Source organism: Abramis brama (assembly GCF_963993115.1).
Source record: "Abramis brama genome assembly, chromosome: 4".
NCBI classification, from domain to species: domain Eukaryota; kingdom Metazoa; phylum Chordata; class Actinopteri; order Cypriniformes; family Leuciscidae; genus Abramis; species Abramis brama.
This window is the reverse complement of record NC_139966.1, coordinates 11,372,741-11,395,844: the sequence shown is the minus strand read 5'-3', so window position 1 is coordinate 11,395,844 and position 23,104 is coordinate 11,372,741. Positions and strand designations below refer to the sequence as shown.

General features: G+C 38.5%; 1 protein-coding gene across 2 annotated transcripts in view; it reads left to right on the top strand.

Annotated features, from left to right (window-relative positions):
- LOC311081636 (NLR family CARD domain-containing protein 3-like) overlaps positions 1-23,104 on the top strand; it is a 40,772-nt gene that overhangs the window by 11,927 nt on the left and 5,741 nt on the right. For both annotated transcript variants that reach the window (XM_084112226.1, XM_084112225.1), the window contains one exon: positions 697-870. In XM_084112226.1, coding sequence (XP_083968352.1) covers positions 697-870 — 174 coding nt within the window. The remainder of the gene's footprint in view (positions 1-696; positions 871-23,104) is intronic.

Here is a 23,104-nt window from a genome sequence, read left to right as displayed (position 1 = left end):
CTTGGACAATAACAATATTTTTCACTATTCTCCTGTATCTGTATCCTTGTATTATTGTAAAAGTTCAATAAACAGATTTAAAAAAATAAAATATTATTAGAAAGATATTTAAAAAGATATAAAAAAAGATATTTAAGAGAAATTAAGAATTTATTAGCAACTATAATGTAAGTTTGTCTTTAGTGACAAAGAGACAGATTGAGCCCCTTTGGTTGCACTTTTTGGACTTTCTCCAAATGTCACTGGCTTGTCTGGAAATGCTGCAAAGGCTTTTGCCTTCTCAACATTATTAGCTAGACAGCGCATTCTTCTGCTCTGGAAACAAAATCTCCCTCCATCTTTTGATGACTGGCTGAGAGATGTTATGAGCTTCATATATTTTTCATAAAAAGATTTAAAGATATTAAAGGGAAATTAAGATTTTTTTTTAGAATTCATTGTAAATTAATGCATTTTAAATACTTGCAAATAATGATTTATTTTGAAATATGCACACATTCACTGTTATTTGTATGACTGTTAATGTTTCTTGTCTAAATGTAAACCATATATTTTCAATTCAAAACAATGTAATTTTGAAAAAAATAATAATTTATTCTTAGAATCTTTTGGGAAACACAGCCAAGATCAGTGTGTGATAGTAACGTCTGATTGCCAAACTAATGTCATGTGCACTGCTGCTGTATGTCTTTGTAGATTGTCTGGCTGTATGGTGACAGAGGAAGGCTGTGGTTATGTGTCTTCAGCTCTGAGTTCAAACCCCTCACACCTGAGAGAGCTGGATCTGAGCTACAATCACCCAGGGGATTCAGGAGTCAAGCTGCTCACTGATAAACTGGAGGATCCAAACTACAGACTGGAAAAACTCAAGTATGTAGAGCATAAAGAGTTGATTAACCTGTTAACCTGCAACCCCACTTTTAGAAAAATTCCCAGAAATGACATACCCAAACTGAAACAGATACAGTTCATGAACCCTTTGCACTAAAAGCACAAGTATGATCTCATTTGAAAGCTGACACCTGGCAGTTTATTGTAAATGTAGAATTAATTATTGTCATAATTATTTTTTTTTTATAAATAGCTTCAAAGTTTTGTAAAGTTATTAGAAATGTATTTTCTAGAAATGCAATACAGCTAAAGCCACGTCTAAACATTTTATATTTAAAATCTGAAGATGGTACGTCTAAAACTCTGTATTTAGTTAATTGTTTTTCAAAATCATGTCATATGACTTTATTTTGATTAGACTCTAAAATGCTACTGATGTTTAGTCATCTTCTAAGCATCCATTCAGTCTTTTGTCTCTATTGTTTTGTGGTGCACACATTCACACCTCTCCAGCCTGGTTATGGCTCTAAATATGCATTTCTTTTGTCTGCATTATAGTTACTAACGACTGGCTATTCACAGGCTATTCATAGGGTTTCAATCCCTAATTTCTTTTATCAAAGTTCTTAATTTTTTTCTCAAATGCCCTTCTTGAATAAAGAAACATTTCAGTAACATTTCAGTTCACTATTTAGAAAAAATCATAAAAGAATAACAGTTAGGTGGCAGGTGCACCCAGGGCTAGCTAGCATGTTAGCTTAGCACACCATCAATACACGACAATATATGAGATTAAAACCATGTTTGTGCTCCAAACTTACTTTATAATGCAAGTCGAGTGTTTTAAATAATCTTCTGTGATCTAATTTGGCTTCAGATAAAAAAAAATCAGACAGAAAATATATTATTTTATAGTATTCTGCACGATGATAAAGTCTATATAGATTAGCATTACATTATAAATATAATCTATTATTATGAAAATACCTGGCATGTCTCGAAGAACACAGGCAGATCAAATATCATTGCAATCATGTTTATTGTCTTCAAAACATCTATATCTGCATGTTACAGTGATCTCTGTTAGCTGTGTGTGTGTTCGAGGCTTCCTGGAATGTCACATGATCATGGCTCTTCTTCATGTTCCATATATGGACTATTACTGTGCATATAGCGCCCTCAGGCTATTGGTATGAATTGAAAACACAGTAAATCTGTCACGATGTGGTTTTGTGTCCTGTCATGTTTAGTGGTTCCCTGTCTGTCTATTAGTCATCCCAGGTGTTTCCCATTAACCACGCCCCCTTGTTATCCTGTCTAGCTCGTTTACCCCTGTATTTAAGCCCTGTGTTTCAGCCCTGTCTTTGTAAGTTCTTTGTAAGTTCTTGTTAGATTTTTGTGTCTACAGTTACGCTGTTGTTCGGTTGTTCTGTTCCTGTGTTCTTGTCCTAGTTTGTTCAAGTTTAGAATCTAATTAATAAAGTGTGCTGCAACTGGATCTTGCTTCATCTGTGCCTCAACCAACACACACCTGAATGTAACAGAAGAACTCACCAAACCTAGATCCAGCAGCCATGCCTACCTGGAGTCCTGATGTCCAGATCATCCGTCTTCGCCAAGAGAATCGCGCCATCGAGGATTATGTCGCAGAATTCCTCGAGCTGGCACATCTTGCACAAATGAGCATCCAGTGCTTGATGATCTTCTTCCGCGGGGGATTATTGGAACCACTCCGGTCTCTGATGCCCGAACCTGATCCGCACGGGTCTTTAGAGAGGTTCCGTCCAGCTGGCCCTGTTGTGGAGCGGTTCCTTGTTTACTGTGGGCGAGGAGGGGAAGAAGCTCCCTGAACCCGCAGTGTCCCCTCAGACCGCGCTCCACGTCTTGCCAGCAATCAAGCCAGCCACCAGATCGGTCTATGGCCGCACAGGACCGATCTCCAGCGTGGCCGATCCTCCGTTAATGTCTGCACGTGCTGCCAGGAAGACTGTTCCTGTCACATCTGCCGATCCAGAGATGCTTCACATCAGTCCTGCCGATCCAGAGACGCTTCACGTCAGTCCTGCCGAGCCAGAGCTTCACGTCAGTCCTGCCGAGCCAGAGCTTCACGTCAGTCCTGCCGAGCCAGAGACTGTTCACGTCACATCCGCCGATCCAGAGACTGTTCACGTCACGTCTGCCGATCCAGAGCCTGAGCTTCACGTCACGTCTCCCGATCCAGTGCTCCACGCCAGTCCAGCAGAGCCAGAGCCAGAGCCAGTCGCCTGCCCGCCAGAGCCAGAGCCAGTTGCCTGCCCGCCAGAGCCAGTCGCCTGCCCGCCAGAGCCAGAGCCAGTCGCCTGCCCGCCAGAACCAGAGCCAATCGTCTGCACAGTCGAATCAACTCCCTCTTCACCGCTGGTCCCGTCCAGCACAGAGCCTTCACCGCTGGTTCCGTCCAGCTCAAAGCCCTCTTCGCCGCTGGTTCCGTCCAGTTCAAAGCCCTCTTCGCCGCTGGTTCCGTCCAGCTCGGAGCCCTCTTCGCCGCTGGTCCCGTCCAGCTCAGAGACCTCTTCGCCGCTGGTCCCGCCCAGCTCAAGGCCCTCTTCGCCGCTGGTCCTGCCCAGCTCAAGGCCCTCTTCGCCGCTGGTCCTGCCCAGCTCAAGGCCCTCTTCGCCGCTGGTCCTGCCCAGCTCAAGGCCCTCTTCGCCGCTGGTCCCGTCCAGCCCAGAGCCCTCATCGCCGATACAGTTCCCAGCACAGCCATGGCCGCCCGATGGACGGTCGTCTCTGCACTGGCCGCCCGATGGATGGTCGCCTCCTCCCTGGCCGCCTGAAGGGTCGTCTCCTCCCTGGTCGCCTGAAGGGTCGTCTCCGCCCTGGCCGCCTGCACTGCCTGCTCCGCCCTGGCCGCCTGCACAGCCTTCTCCGCCGTGGCCGCCCGAGGGGTCTTCGCCTTGGCCGCCTGCACATCCTGCTCCGCTCCGCTCCGCCCTGGTCGCCCTCGCTCCACGGCCCAGGCCCGCCTTGCCTGTGTCCTGGTTCTGGTTCCCAGTACGGGCCTGACCCTCCGTTCCCTCCTCCAAGACCGCCTCCGCTTCACCGCCCTCCTGAACTTTTTGTTGTTGTTTTTATGGGCGTCAGGAGCCGCCCATGGGGGGGGGGGGGGGGCTATGTCACGATGTGGTTTTGTGTCCTGTCATGTTTAGTGGTTCCCTGTCTGTCTATTAGTCATCCCAGGTGTTTCCCATTAACCACGCCCCCTTGTTATCCTGTCTAGCTCGTTTACCCCTGTATTTAAGCCCTGTGTTTCAGCCCTGTCTTTGTGAGTTCTTGTTAGACTGTTTTTGTGTCTACAGTTACGCTGTTGTTCGGTTGTTCTGTTCCTGTGTTCTTGTCCTAGTTTGTTCAAGTTTAGAATCTAATTAATAAAGTGTGCTGCAACTGGATCTTGCTTCATCTGTGCCTCAACCAACACACACCTGAACGTAACAAAATCAGAGTACCAAACGCTCATAAAGATTACATCGATGCATTTGGGTATAAATTCAATAAATATTATTCCTGTCTATAGAAATATTATGTAAATCTATGAGAATCTATCAATATTTCTCCAAATCTGCACATTTTTGAGCTAAAGCCCTGAGGGACGTTGTTTTGTGAATCTCTTTCATGACAGCACAGAGTTTTTTATGAATGGAAGAAGCTGACGCACATAATTCATATTAAAGGTATTGACTCATTTTTTAATTTCATAACTCTTGACATAAATTAAGAAATAACTGTCGCTAAAAGTTTCTCAGAATACAATAGTGGTCAAATACTGAAACTTGAGTCTTATATCTTTTTAATGATGTATAGTTTGTCAAGGTATAACATTAAGGGCCCTATTTTAATGATCTGAAACGCAAGTATCAAGCGCGAAACGCAAGTAACTTTGTGGGCGGGTCTTGGGCGCTGTTGCTATTATACCGGCGGGATAAATGACTCTTGCGCCCGACGCAAATCTAAAATGGGTTAGTCTGAAGTAGCTTCATTATTCATAGGTGTGGTTTGGGCGTAACGTGAAATAAACCAATCAGAGTGACATCTCTCATTCCCTTTAAGAGCAGGCACGCTTGTTTCAAAGCGGATTGCTATTATAACAGCGGATTGCTATTATAACGGCGCATTTGCCAGGCGCGCGCCAGGAGCGTTCACAGCCGAGGAGACCGTAAAACACAGAGAAGTGACGTTGGGGATGGAGAAACACACCCAAATTAACTTCGGTTAAACAGGCGTATGATAATTTGGGTAAATGTGTAAGCTAGATGTATGCTTTTATAATTATCTATCTATCTATCTATCTATCGTAATAATGTATGATTTGCAAAAATTAAAACTGCTGCTTCTGTGTAGATGAGAGAATCGAAGTGTATGCGCGTTGTGCACTCGCTACATTGATTATGGCCAAGCATGCGCCCTTAAAATAGCATATAATAACATGCGCAACGCGCCACTGACTTTAAACTAGTTTTTTTCGGTCAGTGGCGGAATTGTTTTCTAAACCTGCAAAATAGCATGAGGGAACGTTTGCGCCAGAACACGCCTCCTCTTTGCGCTGAACTGCCCCCGGGAGCGCAAGTGTATTTCTTAGTTAACCGACCTGCGTCTGTAGAAGGAAAAGTCCGCTGTGCGCGGGTGCAAAATAGGAATGATACATGCGTCGGTGTACAAAGTCAATTGCGCTGGGTGCAAGATAGGGCCCTATATCTGATAGTAACTTTGAACTAAATAAAAAAAAAAACGTTTCAGTGCGCGGGCGCACTGGCAACGGTTAACAGGTTAAACATCTCCAAAAAACAGCATTTAAATCTTCACTTATTACTCACATTACTACATTTGCAAAAGTAAATTAATTTTGTATATGTCCATATATGGGAGTTTTATGACAGGATATGTCCATATATATATATATATATATATATATATATATATATATATATGACAGGATATGTCCATATATGGGAGTTTTATGACAGGATATGTCCATATATATATGGGTTTTATGATAGGATATGTCCATATATGGGGGTTTTATGACATGATATGTCCATATATGGGAGTTTTATGACAGGATATGTCCATATATATATATATGGGTTTTATGACAGGATATGTCCATATATATATATATGGGTTTTATGACAGGATATGTCCATATATGGGGGCTGTATGACAGGATATGTCCATATATGGGGGTTTTATGACACCAGGTGATATGCGACCTTTGACCATGTGTGTTTCTGGTGTGTTTATGGTGTTTATGACTGCAATCTGCTTGTGTGACGAGGTAAATGTTTTTCAGGGGTGTTTTTATTATAGCAGGATAATGTCCACAGAACGATGAAATTATGAACATGAAGAGATCTGTCATGGATTTGGTTTTCAGATGGTGTTGCAGCCATAATGTCTGGGGAGAGAATAAAAATGGGGGAATGAGTTTAAGAAATAAAACTCATTGTTGGTAATAAATCAAAACATGTAAAATATATTTATATATAGGTTTAAGCTTTCAAAGTGAACTCCGCAGCTCTTTGAATTTTTGTGAGCAGAAGAAATGTTACAAATTAGCTTTTAAAAAATAAAAGCATTGCTGATAAATAAACCATATAAAATATATGAAATAAGACAACATTTATTTAAGTATAACTATTTTTAAAGTTAGTTTTAATCTTTTAAACACCATGTTGAAGACTCTGTTTGACGATGTCCTTTTCCTCAATGAGTTTAAGAAATAAATCCATTAGGCTATTGTTAAATTAAATAAAAACATATAAAATATATATGAGATAAGAATACAATTATCAAGTATAAGCATTTTAATCTAATACCGGTACACAATAATATACTGACTTGCACAGATAAATAAAACATAAAATAGTGAATAATAGCTCATATTATTTGAAATAAGACGTTAAATTATCAAGTATTTTAAAGGTAGTTTTAAACATGTGTTGAAGTAAACTTACCATCGGTGAAATTAGGCGGTCTCTGTGTCTCTGGTTAAAATAACAGAACAAAATAACAGAGCAGAAGAGATGTTTGCTCTCCATTTGCTAAATTGAAAATGAAGATTGTTTCCATCATGGCAGGATATATCCATTACTACTCTTATCCATTGATTGTTATAAGTTAAATTGTCCCCCATCCTGTTGTTCTTGGAGAACGCGTGAAAGAAATAGGCCCCCAAAAATGACACCTCAATTCTGACACCTTTTGAAGATCAGATTTATTTTTCTAACATTTAAACTTAGAACACATTATTAGAACACCCGATGACTTTGAATACACATACATGACAGCTTAATGATTTTTTATATTTTCGTGCATTTATTTAAAGACTACATGTACCATAATATAAATTCTCTTGAGTGTTTCTCAGAGTGACAGAGCTGTGTGTTTTTAGCTAAAATGGCGTGACAGTCACAGCCGTGGGGGTTCCATAGACATAATGATTTTGTACTGTAACTGTATATTCTACCTGTATACCTAAACACTACCCTCACAGAAAACTTTCTCCGTTCTTTAAATTTTCAAAAATATAAATAAATATAATTTATAAGGTGTTTTGCTCATGGGACACATTTTGCTCAGGTCAAAAATATCTGAACCATACACAAACTTTATTAGGTGTGCAATTATTTTCCAGGAAATGCACAGCTAAAGTAGTTCCAGGCAGGTCTAGACACACACATACACATACACACAAACAAACAAACATTCACATGCAGCTGTGCCCCACAACTTTATCAAAAATAGTTTTGCAACTGAAAAGCTACATGATATTTCTCTGAATTCATAAATACATCTAACATGTCTAAATCATTTAAGACCTCTATAATGAAGAAATGATGGTTGCACCTTCTAACTGTTTCTCTGGTGTCTCTGTTTTGTGGCTCTGTGAGGAAAGAGAAAATGAGTAAATTTATACAAAGGAAAGAGACAATAGATACAATTACACAGAAGAATAAAGTTACAAATACCTAAAGCATTTCTGAACAATATGGCTACACACTAAACTTCCTTAAGAATAGAATTCACAACTACTGAGCATTATTTCATTTATGATTGTTAATAAGCAGTGTCTCAGAAAGCACAATTATTGTGTCTTTTTAAACATTACAATTTATTATATTATATTTTCACATAAAACCGATCAAGTCTTGCTGCTGATATTTATTTCATTAGAATTCTGTTTGAGCCAGGTATACTGCCTAATCCCTGGAAAACTGTCTCTCCATAAATCAGTAAAACTATGATAATTAATTAAAGACCTAAGTGCTTCAGCCGAACAAGCATGAGGTTCCTCATGATTCCTATCCACAGCTTGATCTAAAGTACAGTTAAAATCTAGCCTGGCTAACGTCAGACCTCATCTCATTGAGACGTGGTCTGTGAACCACATGTTCATTTTCTCGTATTTGAGGCGCGGTTTACGAATGCCCAGAGCCGTTTATTGGGCGCTACAAATGTCTATCAAATGCGCCTGTACGTAGCTCATAGCCAATTGTTTCAATTATACCAGATGACGTATGTAGAGTGACAGAAATTCGACGAGGAAGAAGACGATGGGTCAGAGATTTATGTGTACACGATGGCGTTCAGCGACTATTTCCGTTTGTGATCAAGTTCCTCTAAAGTAGCTTTTCTCATGGCAATGGCACATGATTCATTGAAAAGCCTCAGACTTGGAAAAAACATTAAAAATTTTGGTCTCCGTTGATTTTTTGTAGAATCAAGAAAATTATTCAACTGTTCAACCGTATAGTAGGATACATTTGTTTTAGAAGTGGAACTTCCTTGAGAGGTTGCATCAATGCTGTCTCCACAACTATCTGAGTATTCACTGTCAGAATCATAAAGAGAGCCTCCATCATGTTCCAAACCATCTCTAGAATCATTTTTTATACCCAGAGGAATCATCTTCATTAAACCGACGATTTTGCCGTAACGCGCAAGAATGCGTTCAAGCATATCGTTGGGAATAAACGGCGGGACATTTGAAAGAATAACCTTTTTTGAAAGGTTGGACAGCGGTAGTACAGGAATGAGATTATCTCTCACTGATACACCACACTCAACTAAATGATCCACCACAGTTAACTCCTTCAGAAAGATAACAATAGCCGGTAACACTTTAGAATACTGTTCCTTCATTAATGAATAATTACACAGGAACAAACGAGTAATGTATTATTAACATTCTAGTAACTACTATTAACTAACAAGAAACTCTGATAGCGCTCAGATGAATGTAGTAGTTCATTATTAGCTAATCAATAACTACTATTTTTTTCATACCTCCCAGAGAACTACTATCTACAGGTTCATAATTAACATGAATATCGCATAATTTATAATAAAAGGTAATGGTAACCCACTAGTAATGACTCAAGTATTACTACATCATTCTAAAGGAACTACTAATTATTTGGATCAGTATCTAAAGTGAAAACATGATAACTACCTAATATTGACTGAAGTCATTGTAAGCTTTTGAGATTTTGAATGGCAATTCCTTCCAATGGATTTGGTAACACTTCAGTCATTACTAGTGTGTTCCCATGATCTTCACTTTAGAATACTGATCCAAATAATTAGTAGTTCCTTTAGAAAGATGTAGTAACACTTGAGTCATTACTATCCAAAACCTTACAAAAGCCTTAAAAGCTTACAATGACTTCAGTCAATATTAGGCTGTTATCATGTTTTCACTTTAGAATACTGATCCAAATAATTATTAGTTCCTTTAGAAGGATGTAGTAACACTTGATTCATTACTAATGGGCTACCATTACCTTATATTAAACATTGTGCATTATAAATATTTATTAACCTGTATATAGTAGTTCTTATAGTCTTCAGTGAGGTATGAAAAATAGTAGTTATTGATTAGCTAATAGTGAACTACCACATCTGACTGAGCGCTATTACTTACTAATTCGTTAATCAGAGTTTCTTGTTAGTTAATAGTAGTTACTAGAGTGTTACTAATGCATTACTCATTTGTTCCTGTGTAGTTATTCATTAATGAAGGAACAGTATTCTAAAGTGTTACCCAATAGCCTTATTCATCCTTGATGCAGACAAAATATTTTGTGCACCAATTTCATTTCCGTTTCTTCCACCGACACCGAATCATCTGGTATGCATTTGCAGCCATGTCGTTTGAGTTTGGACCCATAATCACCACACGACTGGACTATAAATAAAACTACTACAAAATACTAACTAGCAAAATTATACAAAAGAAAGAAAAGTTAGAAGGAAAGTTTAAAGCACTCACTCAAAAACGCCGTCACTCATTCACTCGCACGCTTCCCACAATCACTCCGCACATGCGCACGAGAGAGAGAGAGAGTGTGTGTGTGTGTTTAAGAGAGTGTGTGTGTGTGTGTGTGTGTGTGTGTGAGAGAGAGAGAGAGATAATGACCACATCCTCAATGACACCATGTTTCATTCCTCATCGAATATCACACCAAGAAACAGCTACGATACTTCAGTGAACATTAATGGAAAACAAATGTTAAAACTCTGTAAAGGTTTAGGATTATACATCATTAACGGCAGAACTCGTGGAGATACATTAGGTAGATTCACTTACTGCTCCAGATTAGGAACCAGTGTGGTTGATTATTCAATAACAGATATTGATCAAAGCTTTATTAATGCCTTCACAGTCAGACCTCAGCTCCCGATGTCCGATCTCTGCCAAACTGTGCTCTATCTGAAAGCCCCATGTCAAATAACTAAAACTGCTCCACTTGAATCTGAAAAACTGTTTCCTCTGAAACATAAACCCAAGTGGAATCAATCCAACTCGGACCAATTCAAAGAAAATATGAACAGCCCTACTATATTAAAAATGCTGGATGAATTTATGTCCACTGATTTCAGTTTAGATGCTAATGGAATAAGTTCAGCAACAAAAAACTTAAATTACATATTCAAAACATTGATGACTCTATCTAACATTAAACATCAAAGCAAACATAAAACAAATCGACAGAGAATGAGAAAGGATGTCTGGTTCGATGATGAATGTGCCGGTCTCAGACAAGAACTCAGGAGACTTTCCAACAAAAAGCACAAAGATCCGTCCAGCCAGACATTACGGCTTTCTTACTCAGACTGTCTGCAAAAGTACAAAACACTTTTGTGGAACAAAAGAGAAAGATATTTTAAAACCAAAATTGAAGAAATTGATGATTCAATAGATCAAAACACTTTCTGGAACCTATATAAAAAACTTGAAAACCCCAAATTAGAGATGTCACTCCAGAATAGCACAATTTGGAAATCTTACTTTGAAAATCTGTATCAAAAAACTGAACCTTCTGACCTCAACCAACCTCAGAGTAAAATGAAGAAAACACTAGAAGACTTAGAGAAAACAATTAAAAATGCATCCATTAGATAAATCTATAACAATATCTGAAATATTAGAACATATTACAGTTTTTTCCAATTGCTAAAACACAATTTTGCAAACTAGGCTGGTTTTATCAAAATACTTAACACAATTTACAAAACCACACACCCAAACTGCAAAATACCTCATATATCCTTGATCAAAAATGAAGCACTGCAACCAAAACTACACATAGCAATATCAAAATCAAACTTTTGCATGAAATGGCACACACTTCATTCATATTACCAGATTTCTGTCTAACCAACTACACACTGTTGGGCATAATGAAAAGCACTCTCATCTTTAGTATGCTTTGCCATAATACTAAAAAAGTTCAAATTGTAGAAAATTCTTCAGATTGTTACAGTTTTTCTCAGTCGCTTTGGTGCATTTCTCACATCACTATTTACATTTGCACAACAGTTAATGCAGTTCTCAAAACAATTAGTACAAACTGCAAAACCTAGCTGATAACCTTCAAAAGTGTGTCACTTGCTCAAAATGGATAGCTCATTCCTCAAAAGCAAGTATTTGTGTCAATGAAAGTGTCAGTGTCATCAAGATGAAAAGTCCTGACATCATTGTTTATGAACAAGATAGTCAAATGGCTTTGTCATGTTTTCATTATGACAGTTTACTCTGTAAATGTTTTCCAATGCAAAAAAGTCAGATCTTGGTGACACTACCTGAAAATGCTCAAGACAGCACTATATACTATATGCACAGCCATTTGAAAAATACAGTAAAGTTACACATTACTGTATTTAGTGAGGTAACTGAGTACAAGACACTGAATATGTATGTTTCACATTTTTACTGCATATGCTCTTTGCAATTCTAATTTGTTCACAGCATTGTGCAAAAGAAAAAACACACCCTTATTTACAACAAACATAAACTCCCTTTGGGTAGAGCTGTGCACAACTGTGAACAATATTGCAGTACATATTGGAACTGAACATACAACATACATAGTACTGTAATCATTCATGCACATCCAGACGCTCCTCTCTGTCTGGCCACATAATTTCATCTACATCACAGCGAATATTAGGAGACATTTTCAGGAAAAAAAAAGATTTAAAAAATGTGTAAAATTTGCTAGACAGATTTTGACAACTAGTTCAACATTTTTGTATGTAATGACTCAAGCAATGAAATGAGGACTAGTAGTTTTATATGGAATGACTATTCAGCATTCACAAGTATAGATAATTTTGACTGACATGACATAAGCAAATTATAATGTTATAAAACAGCAGAGAGTTGTATGAAAGCAATTGATGCATGTCCAAAAGCATTAGCAATTTGTTGGAAGGAATGAGAAACTGCTACTATGATGTGCACAAATGACTAAATGTTGTAGAGGTTGAACTAACTGTTGTGCAAATGTAAATAGTGATGTGAGAAATGCACCAAAGCGACTGAGAAAAACTGTAACATGCACAGAAATATTTGCAGATACACACACATGCTGTTGAAACATTTATTTATTTTATTTTTCACCAAACAAGTCATTGCAACATATGCACAGCAGAAATATTTACATTGGACTGAACAAAAATATGCTCACAAAAAAACAGTAAACTGAAAAAGATTGAAGTGTTAACAATTAAGCATAGAGGTGTTTGGTCAGGTGACACATGTATTGGCCAATTAGCTCATGTAGTGTCATTTTGAATGGCAGTGTTTTGAAATGGCAAACATGTGAATTTATGTCAGATTGTTGTGTCTTATGCAGAGAACCATGTTCAGTGCATTTGAAAAGCGCCATTTTGAATTGCAAAATGTGTGTAAAGCAGAAAATGTGTTTAGACTTTTGGAGACTTGAGAAGAGGTTTTGCTAGCCTGGGAAAACCCAGACAACTTCCGGCAAATTTCTGGCAAAGAGCTCATTCAAGTCCATTTCCCCATGCCGAGAAATCGCGGCACCAATCAGAAACGTTGAGGCGGGCTTTACACATGATGATCGCTCTGATTGGTTTTAGGTCTAGCCTATCCAATTGACCGTTCGCAAAGACCCGCCCCCCTTAGTTACTGTTGTTATGTCCGACAAGCTACGCCGTTCTCACGCCACAGGCCACACCATGTTCTCACGCAGTGAAAAATGCATCGCGTTGACAACACGCTGACAGACAGGACAGACCAGGTTACTTTTCGGTTACGTTTGATATTAAACATATTAAACAAAGTCTCACCTTTCAAATTTGGTCATTTTTTAAAAGAAATTTATACAATAAATACCGTTTTGTTGCTCTTTAATGTGCCGTGACAGATCGCTGTAGAGCATCAGTTAAAGCTGCTCGTGAACCGATCATCTCTTCCTTCTAGTTAATTTATAGCCTCAAATAAACGTGAACAAACATAAGAAGGAATGTTGTTTTAACCACGGAAAGGCGTCAGTACACTCTGTTTTTCAAGTTCAAATCCTCCTATGTTAATCTACTAACTCTCCTGACTGCTTTGTCGGACAAAATGGCGGATGGCGAAGTATGATTGAAGTCAGATCACCTGTCAATCAAGCTCCCTGCGAAGGGTCAATTGCGCCCAGAGGAATTTGAGCGACGTCCACGCCGACGTCCGTTGGTGAAGCGCACCAACTTTTAAATGCATTATTATATTCAAATTGCAAACACATGAGGACAGTCTCCATGAAAGACCCACTGGCAGATGAACGTGCTTCTACATTTCTCTCCGAAACGGTAGGAAATTAAATTAGATTTAATAGAGGATTTTAACTGTGACAAGATGATTGACGGCAGTTTACGTGACAGGATGCACGCGACAGATCCGTCCGATAAAGATGACGAAGTAGTGTGTCCCAAAGCTTGCCCACTTTTTTGCTACACATTCAAAAGTAAATACATTTTCTTCACAAAAAGAGTACATACTTTTATGGCGTAGTGTAACATAGGCGAATTGGGACGCAGCATATGGCTTTACACATGACGATCGCTCTGATTGGTTTTAGGAGTTTTAGGTCTATCCAATTGCGCCCAGAGGCATTTGAGCGACGTCCGTTGGTGACGCCCCTTTGGAAATGATTTGTCTATGGAGCTTTGCCAGACCATAACTCAGTTACTACTGAGAATGGTCTGGTTTTAACCAGGCTAAGGTTTTGCTCTATGTGTGTCAGTATAAATAATTGTGCTGTGTATGTCATTTTAGTGTGTTAGCAATTGGAAAAAACTGTAAAAATCTTAAATTGAAGAAAGCATGTGGACAAGATCACATTATAGTTTTTCTCGATTGCTTAAACACATTTCTTGAAACTATGCCTCGTATTCTCAAAACTATAAACACAAATCCATAACGTCTCACCCAATTCCCCAAACATCCTATTTTCAGGTCAAACTGAAGCTCTACACTCAAAACCATTCACTCTTGCTGAAAAACCAAACTTTGCCCTCAGACAGGACACACAGGCCCTCAAAATCACACACATTACAACATAGTCTAACACACTGGTGCAATAAATTCAAAACAACATTTCCAAAACTGGTAAGTTATGTTGCTTGTGGTTCCCCCATCACAAACCTTTTCACATGATGGACACAAAAGACACAACCAATGGATACATTGGCACATTTTTATTCATTCATGTACTACACAGTACAACACACACACACACACAAATAAAAAAAAAATTACTCTCTCCTCTAATTTTTTTATATTTACTTACAGTAAGAGATGTGTGACCATCATATGACAGTAAAAGAGCACACACAAACCTTATTCTAATATGGAATTGTATTGGAGTGGTAAAGAGTGTTGGTCGTGACAGGAGGGCCTCCACTCAAGGAGACAATATGATGAACACGTCTAAGAATGTTCCACGTATAGTCGTCCTCCTCCTCCTCCTCCTCCTCCTCCTCCTCCTCCTCCTCCTCCTCCTCCTCCTCCTCCTCCTCCTCCTCCTCCCTCCTCGATCTCTTCCTTCGTGTCTTTCTGGATCCATTGTTCCAAAACTCAATAAACTGATCTGGGCCCTTTTATACATCTATTGAAGGTTCTGATTGATGTGTGTTCAATTTTGACTCTTAGTGTTTCCACCTGGGTAATTGTGTGCTAACTGAGCTGAAGCTGTGCTGACTCAAGTGAACAATATTGAATGCTAGTGCTTTCTAAATGACACCATGGTGTAGGCAATGAGAAATGAAGGGATTTGTGTGTAGAGTTTTGCAGTGACAGTTCAACAAATCTGACTCATGTGTCAAAACAGGGAATAGTGTTTATAGTTTAGGGCAGGGGTCGGCAACCCAAAATGTTGAAAGAGCCATATTGGACCAAAAAAAAAAAAATCTGTCTGGAGCTGCAAAAAATTTAAATCCTTATATAAGCCTTATAATGAAGTCAACACATGCTGTAAGTGTCTATATTAGCTTTATTAGCCCCCTAGTATCAAAATGATAAGTAGGCTACAAATACATAATGAGCATTCATGATTAAATGTTTATTTTCCCTGCAGCGCATCCTGGAGAGAATGACGCACCACGTGACTACTCTGCTGTACGATCGTGCTTTAAATGGATAGTTCACTTTGAAATTAAATTTTGGTATGTTTTAGCTTACCTCAAGGGCATCCAAGATGTAGGTGTCTTTTTTTCCCCAGTAGTTTCAATTTTGATATTTTTAGGTCAAACCGTTCTTGTCTCTCAGTCATTTGATGCAGGTCTATGGTCACGGTCTCAAAGAGCATGCACAGAGAAGTCCAAATTAAAACAATTCCCCATCGTCCAAATTAAACAATTCCCCATCGTAAGTACACATTGATGGCCTAAGACACGAAACGAGTGGTTTGTGTGAGAAAACGAACAGTATTTATATCGTTTTTAGCTCTTATACACAGCCACGTCCAAGTGATCTGAGGGCGCTCGCACATCCTGGTGTGTGACGTGTGCGCAGACTGGTGCATAGATATATACACTAGATGTCGCCTTAAAGACATTCGTTCCAATGAACTGCCGTAGACAAGGCGACATCTAGTGTATATATCTATGCACCAGTCTGCGCACACGTCACACACCAGGATGCTCTCAATTTTAATTTCTATCTATCTATCTATCTATCTATCTATCTATCTATCTATCTATCTATCTATCTATCTGTCTATCTATCTGTCTATCTATCTATCTATCTATCTATCTATCTTTTTTCTATCTATCTATCAATCTATCTTTTTTCTATATTTTTTATATCTTTTTCTTCTCTATCATCTATCTATCTATCTATCTATCTATCTATCTTTTTTCTATATTTTTTATATCTTTTTTATATCTTTTTCTTCTCTCTCTATCTATCTATCTATCTATCTTTTTTCTCTCTCTCTCTCTCTCTCTCTCTCTCTCTCTCTCTCTTTCTTTTTCTTTCTTTCTCTCTCTCTGTCTGTCTCTCTTTCTTTCTTTCTTTCTTTCTTTCTTTCTTTCTTTCTATCTATCTTTCTTTCTATCTGTCTATCTTTTTTCTTTTTGTCTATCTTTTTCTTCTTTATCTATCTATCTATCTATCTATCTATCTATCTATCTATCTATCTCTTTCTTTCTTTCTTTCTTTCTCTGCGTGTCTCTCTCTTTCTTTCTTTCTTTCTTTCTTTCTTTCTTTCTTTCTTTCTTTCTTTCTTTCTTTCTTTCTTTCTGTCTATCTTTTTTCTTTTTGTCTCTTTTTCTTCTTTGTCTATCTATCTATCTAATTTAAATTTTTATCTATCTATCTATCTATCTATCTATCTATCTATCTATCTATCTATCTATCTATCTATCTATCTCTTTGTTTCTATCTAATTTCTATCTATCTATCTATCTATCTATCTATCTATCTATCTATCTATCTATCTATCTATCTATCTATCTGTGAGAGATGATATAATAAGATGCCATATTTCGAGAGTTTTTGTACTTTGCTCTGTTATCCTTTTAATTTACACTCATGTTGTCTTTGCAAGTTGTGTATTTCTTTGACTAATGTTTTTTTTTTCTTTATAGGTCACGTCTAGAGAATTTTTATGTAGAGGTTTACAACATAATTATTTGCAAAAAAAGCAGTAAAATAAAGTATACATTCTTTCTAAATACATCTTTTGGTTTTGTTTTCATATATATTTTTTACTACATTAAAAGTTTCTGGAATTCAATGTCCCACCTAGTATGCACACTAAATTTGAAACCATTTTACTGCAGCATTTTGGAGATATGTCAATTTATTCGACTTCAGAGGCCTATAAAGACCTCATTTCTAATAAGTAGAAAAAAGCAATGGTCAGTTTTTACAGGGGACGTCCCAAACAGTATGCACACCTCATATCAAACCATTTTACTGCAGCGTTTTGGAGTTTTGTCACATTTTACTACTTCAGAGGCCTATAAAGACTTTATTTCTAATAAGTAGAAAAAAGTAATGGTCAGTTCTTATAGGGGACGTCCCATATAGTATGCACACACCTCATATCAAACCATTTTACTGCAGCATTTTGGAGTTATGTCACATTTTACTACTTCAGAGGCCTATAAAGACTTTATTTCTAATAAGTAGAAAAAAGTAATGGTCAGTTCTTATAGGGGACGTCCCATATAGTATGCACACACCTCATATCAAACCATTTTACTGCAGCGTTTTGGAGTTTTGTCACATTTTACTACTTCAGAGGCCTATAAAGACTTTATTTCTAATAAGTAGAAAAAAGTAATGGTCAGTTCTTATAGGGGACGTCCCATACAGTATGCACACCTCATATCAAAACATTTTACTGCAGCGTTTTGGAGTTATGTCACATTTTACTACTTTAGAGGCATATAGAGTCTACAGCTTCCAGCTCAGACTGCAGTGCGTGCAGCTCAAATGTGTCCTCACCTGCACCAAGAGGTAGACTACTTACATCTGATATATTCGCCATTTTAACAGATGGACAGTAAGTTAGCAACGACGCTACCAGTGATGCTATCAATATTAATACTAATTTATGACTGAAGTCTTGGATATAATCCGTCTTTTTAGTGGTACGGGTGTAGAGTAGATGCACGATAGGCGAAAAAAAATGTTTGTTTGTAAGTGAGTGTGGAGAAGACGCGTTCAGCCGTGATCCACAGGAGTAACCTATAAGAGTATCCAGCGTTGGATCACTAATAGGCTTGAGACGCGTCTGCTCAACAGTCCGCGTTGTAACTATGAGGTTTGAGCAGTAGTGCTTCTCAGTGAGGAAAAGTGGAAAATGTTCGTTGTAAGTGAGTTTAAAGAGAAAATCAAGAATTATAAATCAAATCGATAGAGCTCCAAAGACAACAACGTGTTCAGACGCGACGCATGCGCATTAATGCACTGTGAGAGTGTGTGTGTGTGTGTGAGAGAGAGAGAGACAGAGATATAGTGTGTGTGTGTGTGAGAGAGAGAGTGTGTGTGTGTGTGTGTGTGAGAGAGAGAGAGAGACAGAGAGAGAGAGTGTGTGTGAGAGAGACAGAGAGAGAGAGAGAGAGAGATAGTGTGTGTGTGTGAGGAAGAGAGAGACAGAGAGTGTGTATGTGTGTGTGTGTGTGTGTGTGTGTGTGTGTGAGAGAGAGAGTACATGTGAGAGAGTGTGTCTGTGTGTGTCTCTGTGTGTGTGTGTGTGTGTGTGTGTGTGTCTCTGTGTGTGTGTTTGAGAGAGAGATAGAGAGTGTGTGTGTGTGTGTGTGTGTGGACATGTTTTTCTACACCGGTGGGGACTTAAACCTGAATGCACACAGACTCATGGGGACTCGTGTCACCGTGGGGACCTAAATTGAGGTCCCCATGGGTACAAAAGCTTATAAATCATACAGAATTAGTTTTTTTGAAAATGTAAAAATGCAGAATGTCTCCTGTGATGGGTAGGTTTAGGGATAGGGGCAGTGTAAGGGGATAGAATATACAGTTTGTACAGTATAAAAACCATTACGTCTATGGAGAGTCCTCACAAAGATAGTGCACCAGACATGTGTGTGTGTGTGAGTGTGTGTGTGTGTGTGTGAGAGAGAGTAAGAGAGAGAGAGTGTGTGTGTGTGTGTGAGAGAGAGAGAACATGTGAGAGTGTGTGAGAGTGTGTGTGTGTGTGTGTGTGTGAGAGAGAGAGAACATGTGAGAGTGTGTGTGTGTGTGTGTGTGTGTGTGTGTGTGTGTGTGTGTGAGAGAGAGAGAGAACATGTGAGAGTGTGTGAGAGTGTGTGTGTGTGTGTGTGTGTGTGTGTGTGTGTGTGTGTGAGAGAGAGAGAGAGATTTGATTTTTTTTTAAACAATTTTATTCCATACAATCAATTCCAAAAACAATCATACACTATACAACTCAATTAAAAAATAGAGAAAAAGATAGATCCCCTTCCATCACAGCACAGAAAATATTTTTATAACACCACTGCATTTCAAACGCTGTCATATCATTCATTAATTTATAATACTTAAAGTCAACAACAATTCTTGACTTAACATAGGCTTTAAATAGACACATAATCTCTTGGCCAAGTCTATTCTCTATTCTATTTTTCCGGCTTATATAAATTGCAAGCTTTGCTTGACCAATCACATAGTTAATCAGCTGCCATTTTACTCTTTGCTTTTGACTATATCCTGCCCCCAAAATAAAAGCATTATGTGTGAACTTCTCTCCAAATTTCAAAAACACTTGACTCAATAAAACAAAAAGTGATTTAAGTCTTACACATTCCAAAAAACAATGAAACACTGTTTCCCTTAGACCACAAAACACACACTTATCATTAACACTGGGATTAATAACAGAAATAAATGCATTAACTGCCACAGAACCGTGTAAAATTCTCCATTGTAAATCTCCAGATTTCTTAATCAATGGTGGTTTATAAAACACTCTCCAAAATGGTTTAGTTTTTTCACCCATCCCAAGTTTTTCCTTCCAGACTGTATCAACTCGCCCATTTAAAGCAACTCTATTAAAAACTTTTACACAACACTGATAAAGAACTTTGCCCTCCACCATGTCCAAATCCAAGTCTTTCAGCCTGTGAAGGTCTAGCAAAGGACCTGTCATATCCTTCAAATCCGGAGTAATTCTAATTTTCGGAACAGGATCGTCTTTATCAGGAACCTCAAAACCCTTCCCAAAATCCTTAAGTAGTGCGATTTCCACATCTGTGAGCTTCTTCCTCCACTTTTCTACTATTGTTCCTGTGTGGCGAATTGACCTTTGCCCCAGCATCAGGGCTACTGCTGTAACGTCACTTAAATCAGGGCCAGCCACACTGACAATTTGCCTCAGCTTCACAGTTCCAGAGGCACACAACTGCTGAGTGAGGCCTGGTACCTCATCCGTTACATCTAGACGAGCCCCTTTTACTAGGGGCTCCTCCAACAGCCAAAATAAAGAGTCTGAATTGTTCATTCTCTTGAGAGTGAAAAGTCCCCACTTTTTAAAAAGTCCACAATAAAAAGGAGATATGTCATTCAGGTTCAACTTCCTGTAATCCATAAAAAAGAGGCCAACATCAAGTCCAAGTCCCTCCACCCTTTGAAGGATGACCTTGGTCAAGTTCCTCCACACCAGATCGTCAGGGCCTGTTAAAAATCTCTGAATGAATTGTAAACGAAATGCTGCCATTCTGCTTGGCAAATGGACCAAACCTTGTCCACCTTCATCTTTAGGAAGAAACAATACAGTTTGTGGAATCCAGTGCAATCGATCCCAAAAAAAAATCCACAAAAATTCTTTGCAGCTGAGATAATAACCCTATGGGTGGATCCACACAAAACAGTTTATGCCAGAGTATCGAAGCTACCAAATTGTTCACTATTAACACTCTTCCCCTAAAAGATAATTGTGAATGAATCCACTTCCATTTAGCCAGTCTACCTACCATCTTCTCTACTACCCCATCCCAATTCTTTTGTTGTATAATTGCATCCCCAAGATAAACTCCCAAATATTTGAGACCTCCCTTTTTCCAGGTTATTCTATCAGGTAAAACTGGCAGGCCCTGCTCCCATTTTCCTATGGCCAATGCCCCGCTCTTTTCCCAGTTTACTTTAGCAGCTGAGATAACACCAAAATCTCTTATAATACCCTCCATATGGTTAATATCTCGCTGCCCATTAACCATGATTATGACATCATCAGCATAAGCTGAAACTTGAAATATATTACCATTGTGCAAAGAAAAACCTTCAATTTTTGATCGTAATTTATTCAACAGAGGCTCAATAGCCAAAGAATATAACATTCCCGATATTGCACAACCCTGTCTAATGCCCCTAAAAACCTTAAAAGGGGCACTCAAACCACCATTGATTTTCAAAACACTTTCAATGTCCTGGTACATAACTTTGATCATATTAATAAACTCCAATCCAAAATTAAAAGCATTTAAAGTTTTCCAAAGATATCTGTGCTCGACTCTGTCAAACGCCTTTTCTTGATCGATAGAAACAAGTCCCAAATCAACACTAGAAAGATTGCAAATATTTAAAATATCCCGTATAAGGCAAACATTATCAAAAATAGAGCGTCCGGGAATACAATAAGTCTGGTCAATATGGATGACTTCCCCCATCACCTTTTTCAGCCTATTAGCCAGGGCTTTAGAGAATATTTTCAGGTCAGAGCATAGCAAACTCACTGGTCTCCAGTTCTTTATATCTTGTAGATTACCTTTTTTAGGTAACAAGGTAATCACAGCTCTTCTGCAGCTTAAGGGCAACAACCCCTCAGTTAAGCTCTCATTGAGAACACCCAACAGGTCATTACCCAAAACTGCCCAGAACTCTCTGTAAAACTCCACAGGGAGCCCATCCATGCCAGGGGCTTTACCCCCCTCCATCGCTTTCAGAGCAGTGAACAGTTCCTGCTCACACAACGGCAGCTTCAGCTCCGCTTTTGAGCTCTCTGAAACACAGGGTAGACCTTCGTAGAAGTGAGCAGACAAATCATCATCGTCAACATACTCACTGCTGTACAGCCCAGTATAGAACCGTACGGCCCTCTTTCTTATCTCAGAGGGTTCTGTTAGCTCACGCCCATCTTCAGAGCACAAACAGTGAATGCATCGGCTCTGACCATTCTTTCTCTCAAGACTGAAAAAGAACTTAGATGGGGCATCCATTTGTGAAAGGTTTAAAAAGCGAGATCGAACCAATGCTCCTTGCGCCCTAACTCCCAATAGGTTTAAAAGAAAAGTTTTTTTGGATTTAAGAGTCTCCAAATACCTTTGCTCTTTGGTAGCATCAGCCAAATCCTGCAATTCAACTATTTCAGTTTCTAACTTTTTCATAGATCGTGTTATATCCCTGGTAACATTGAAAGTGTATTGTTTACAAAGCATCATTATTTTAACCTTCCCAATATCCCACCACTGACGCAGATCTTCAAACTCATTTTTTCTCGTCTTAAAATTGTCCCAAAAAAAGCAAAAAACATCTCTAAAATTCTTATCATTCAGCAAAGACGTGTTGAAATGCCAATATGCACTTCTGGCCTTTATATTTGCTATAAATACTTGACATGTAACTAAACAGTGATCCGAAAAACCTACTGGAGCAATTACACATTTTTTAACAATATTAAGATGATGCTTATAACAATAAAACCTATCAATTCTAGCTAGGGATATAACACTTCCCCTTGCATGTGCCCATGTATATTGTCTGACATCATTATTAACCCCCCGCCATACATCACATAAACTGTGAGTCTCAACTAACTCGCGAATAACACGAGCTGAAGCAGCATGTGGTTCTACGTGATTCCGATCCAGTACATAATTTTCTGTGCAGTTAAAATCTCCCCCAAAAAACAAATAATCATCAGAAATATAATCCAGCAAAATACTCTTAACATCATTAAAAAAATTAACTCTTTCAGCCCCA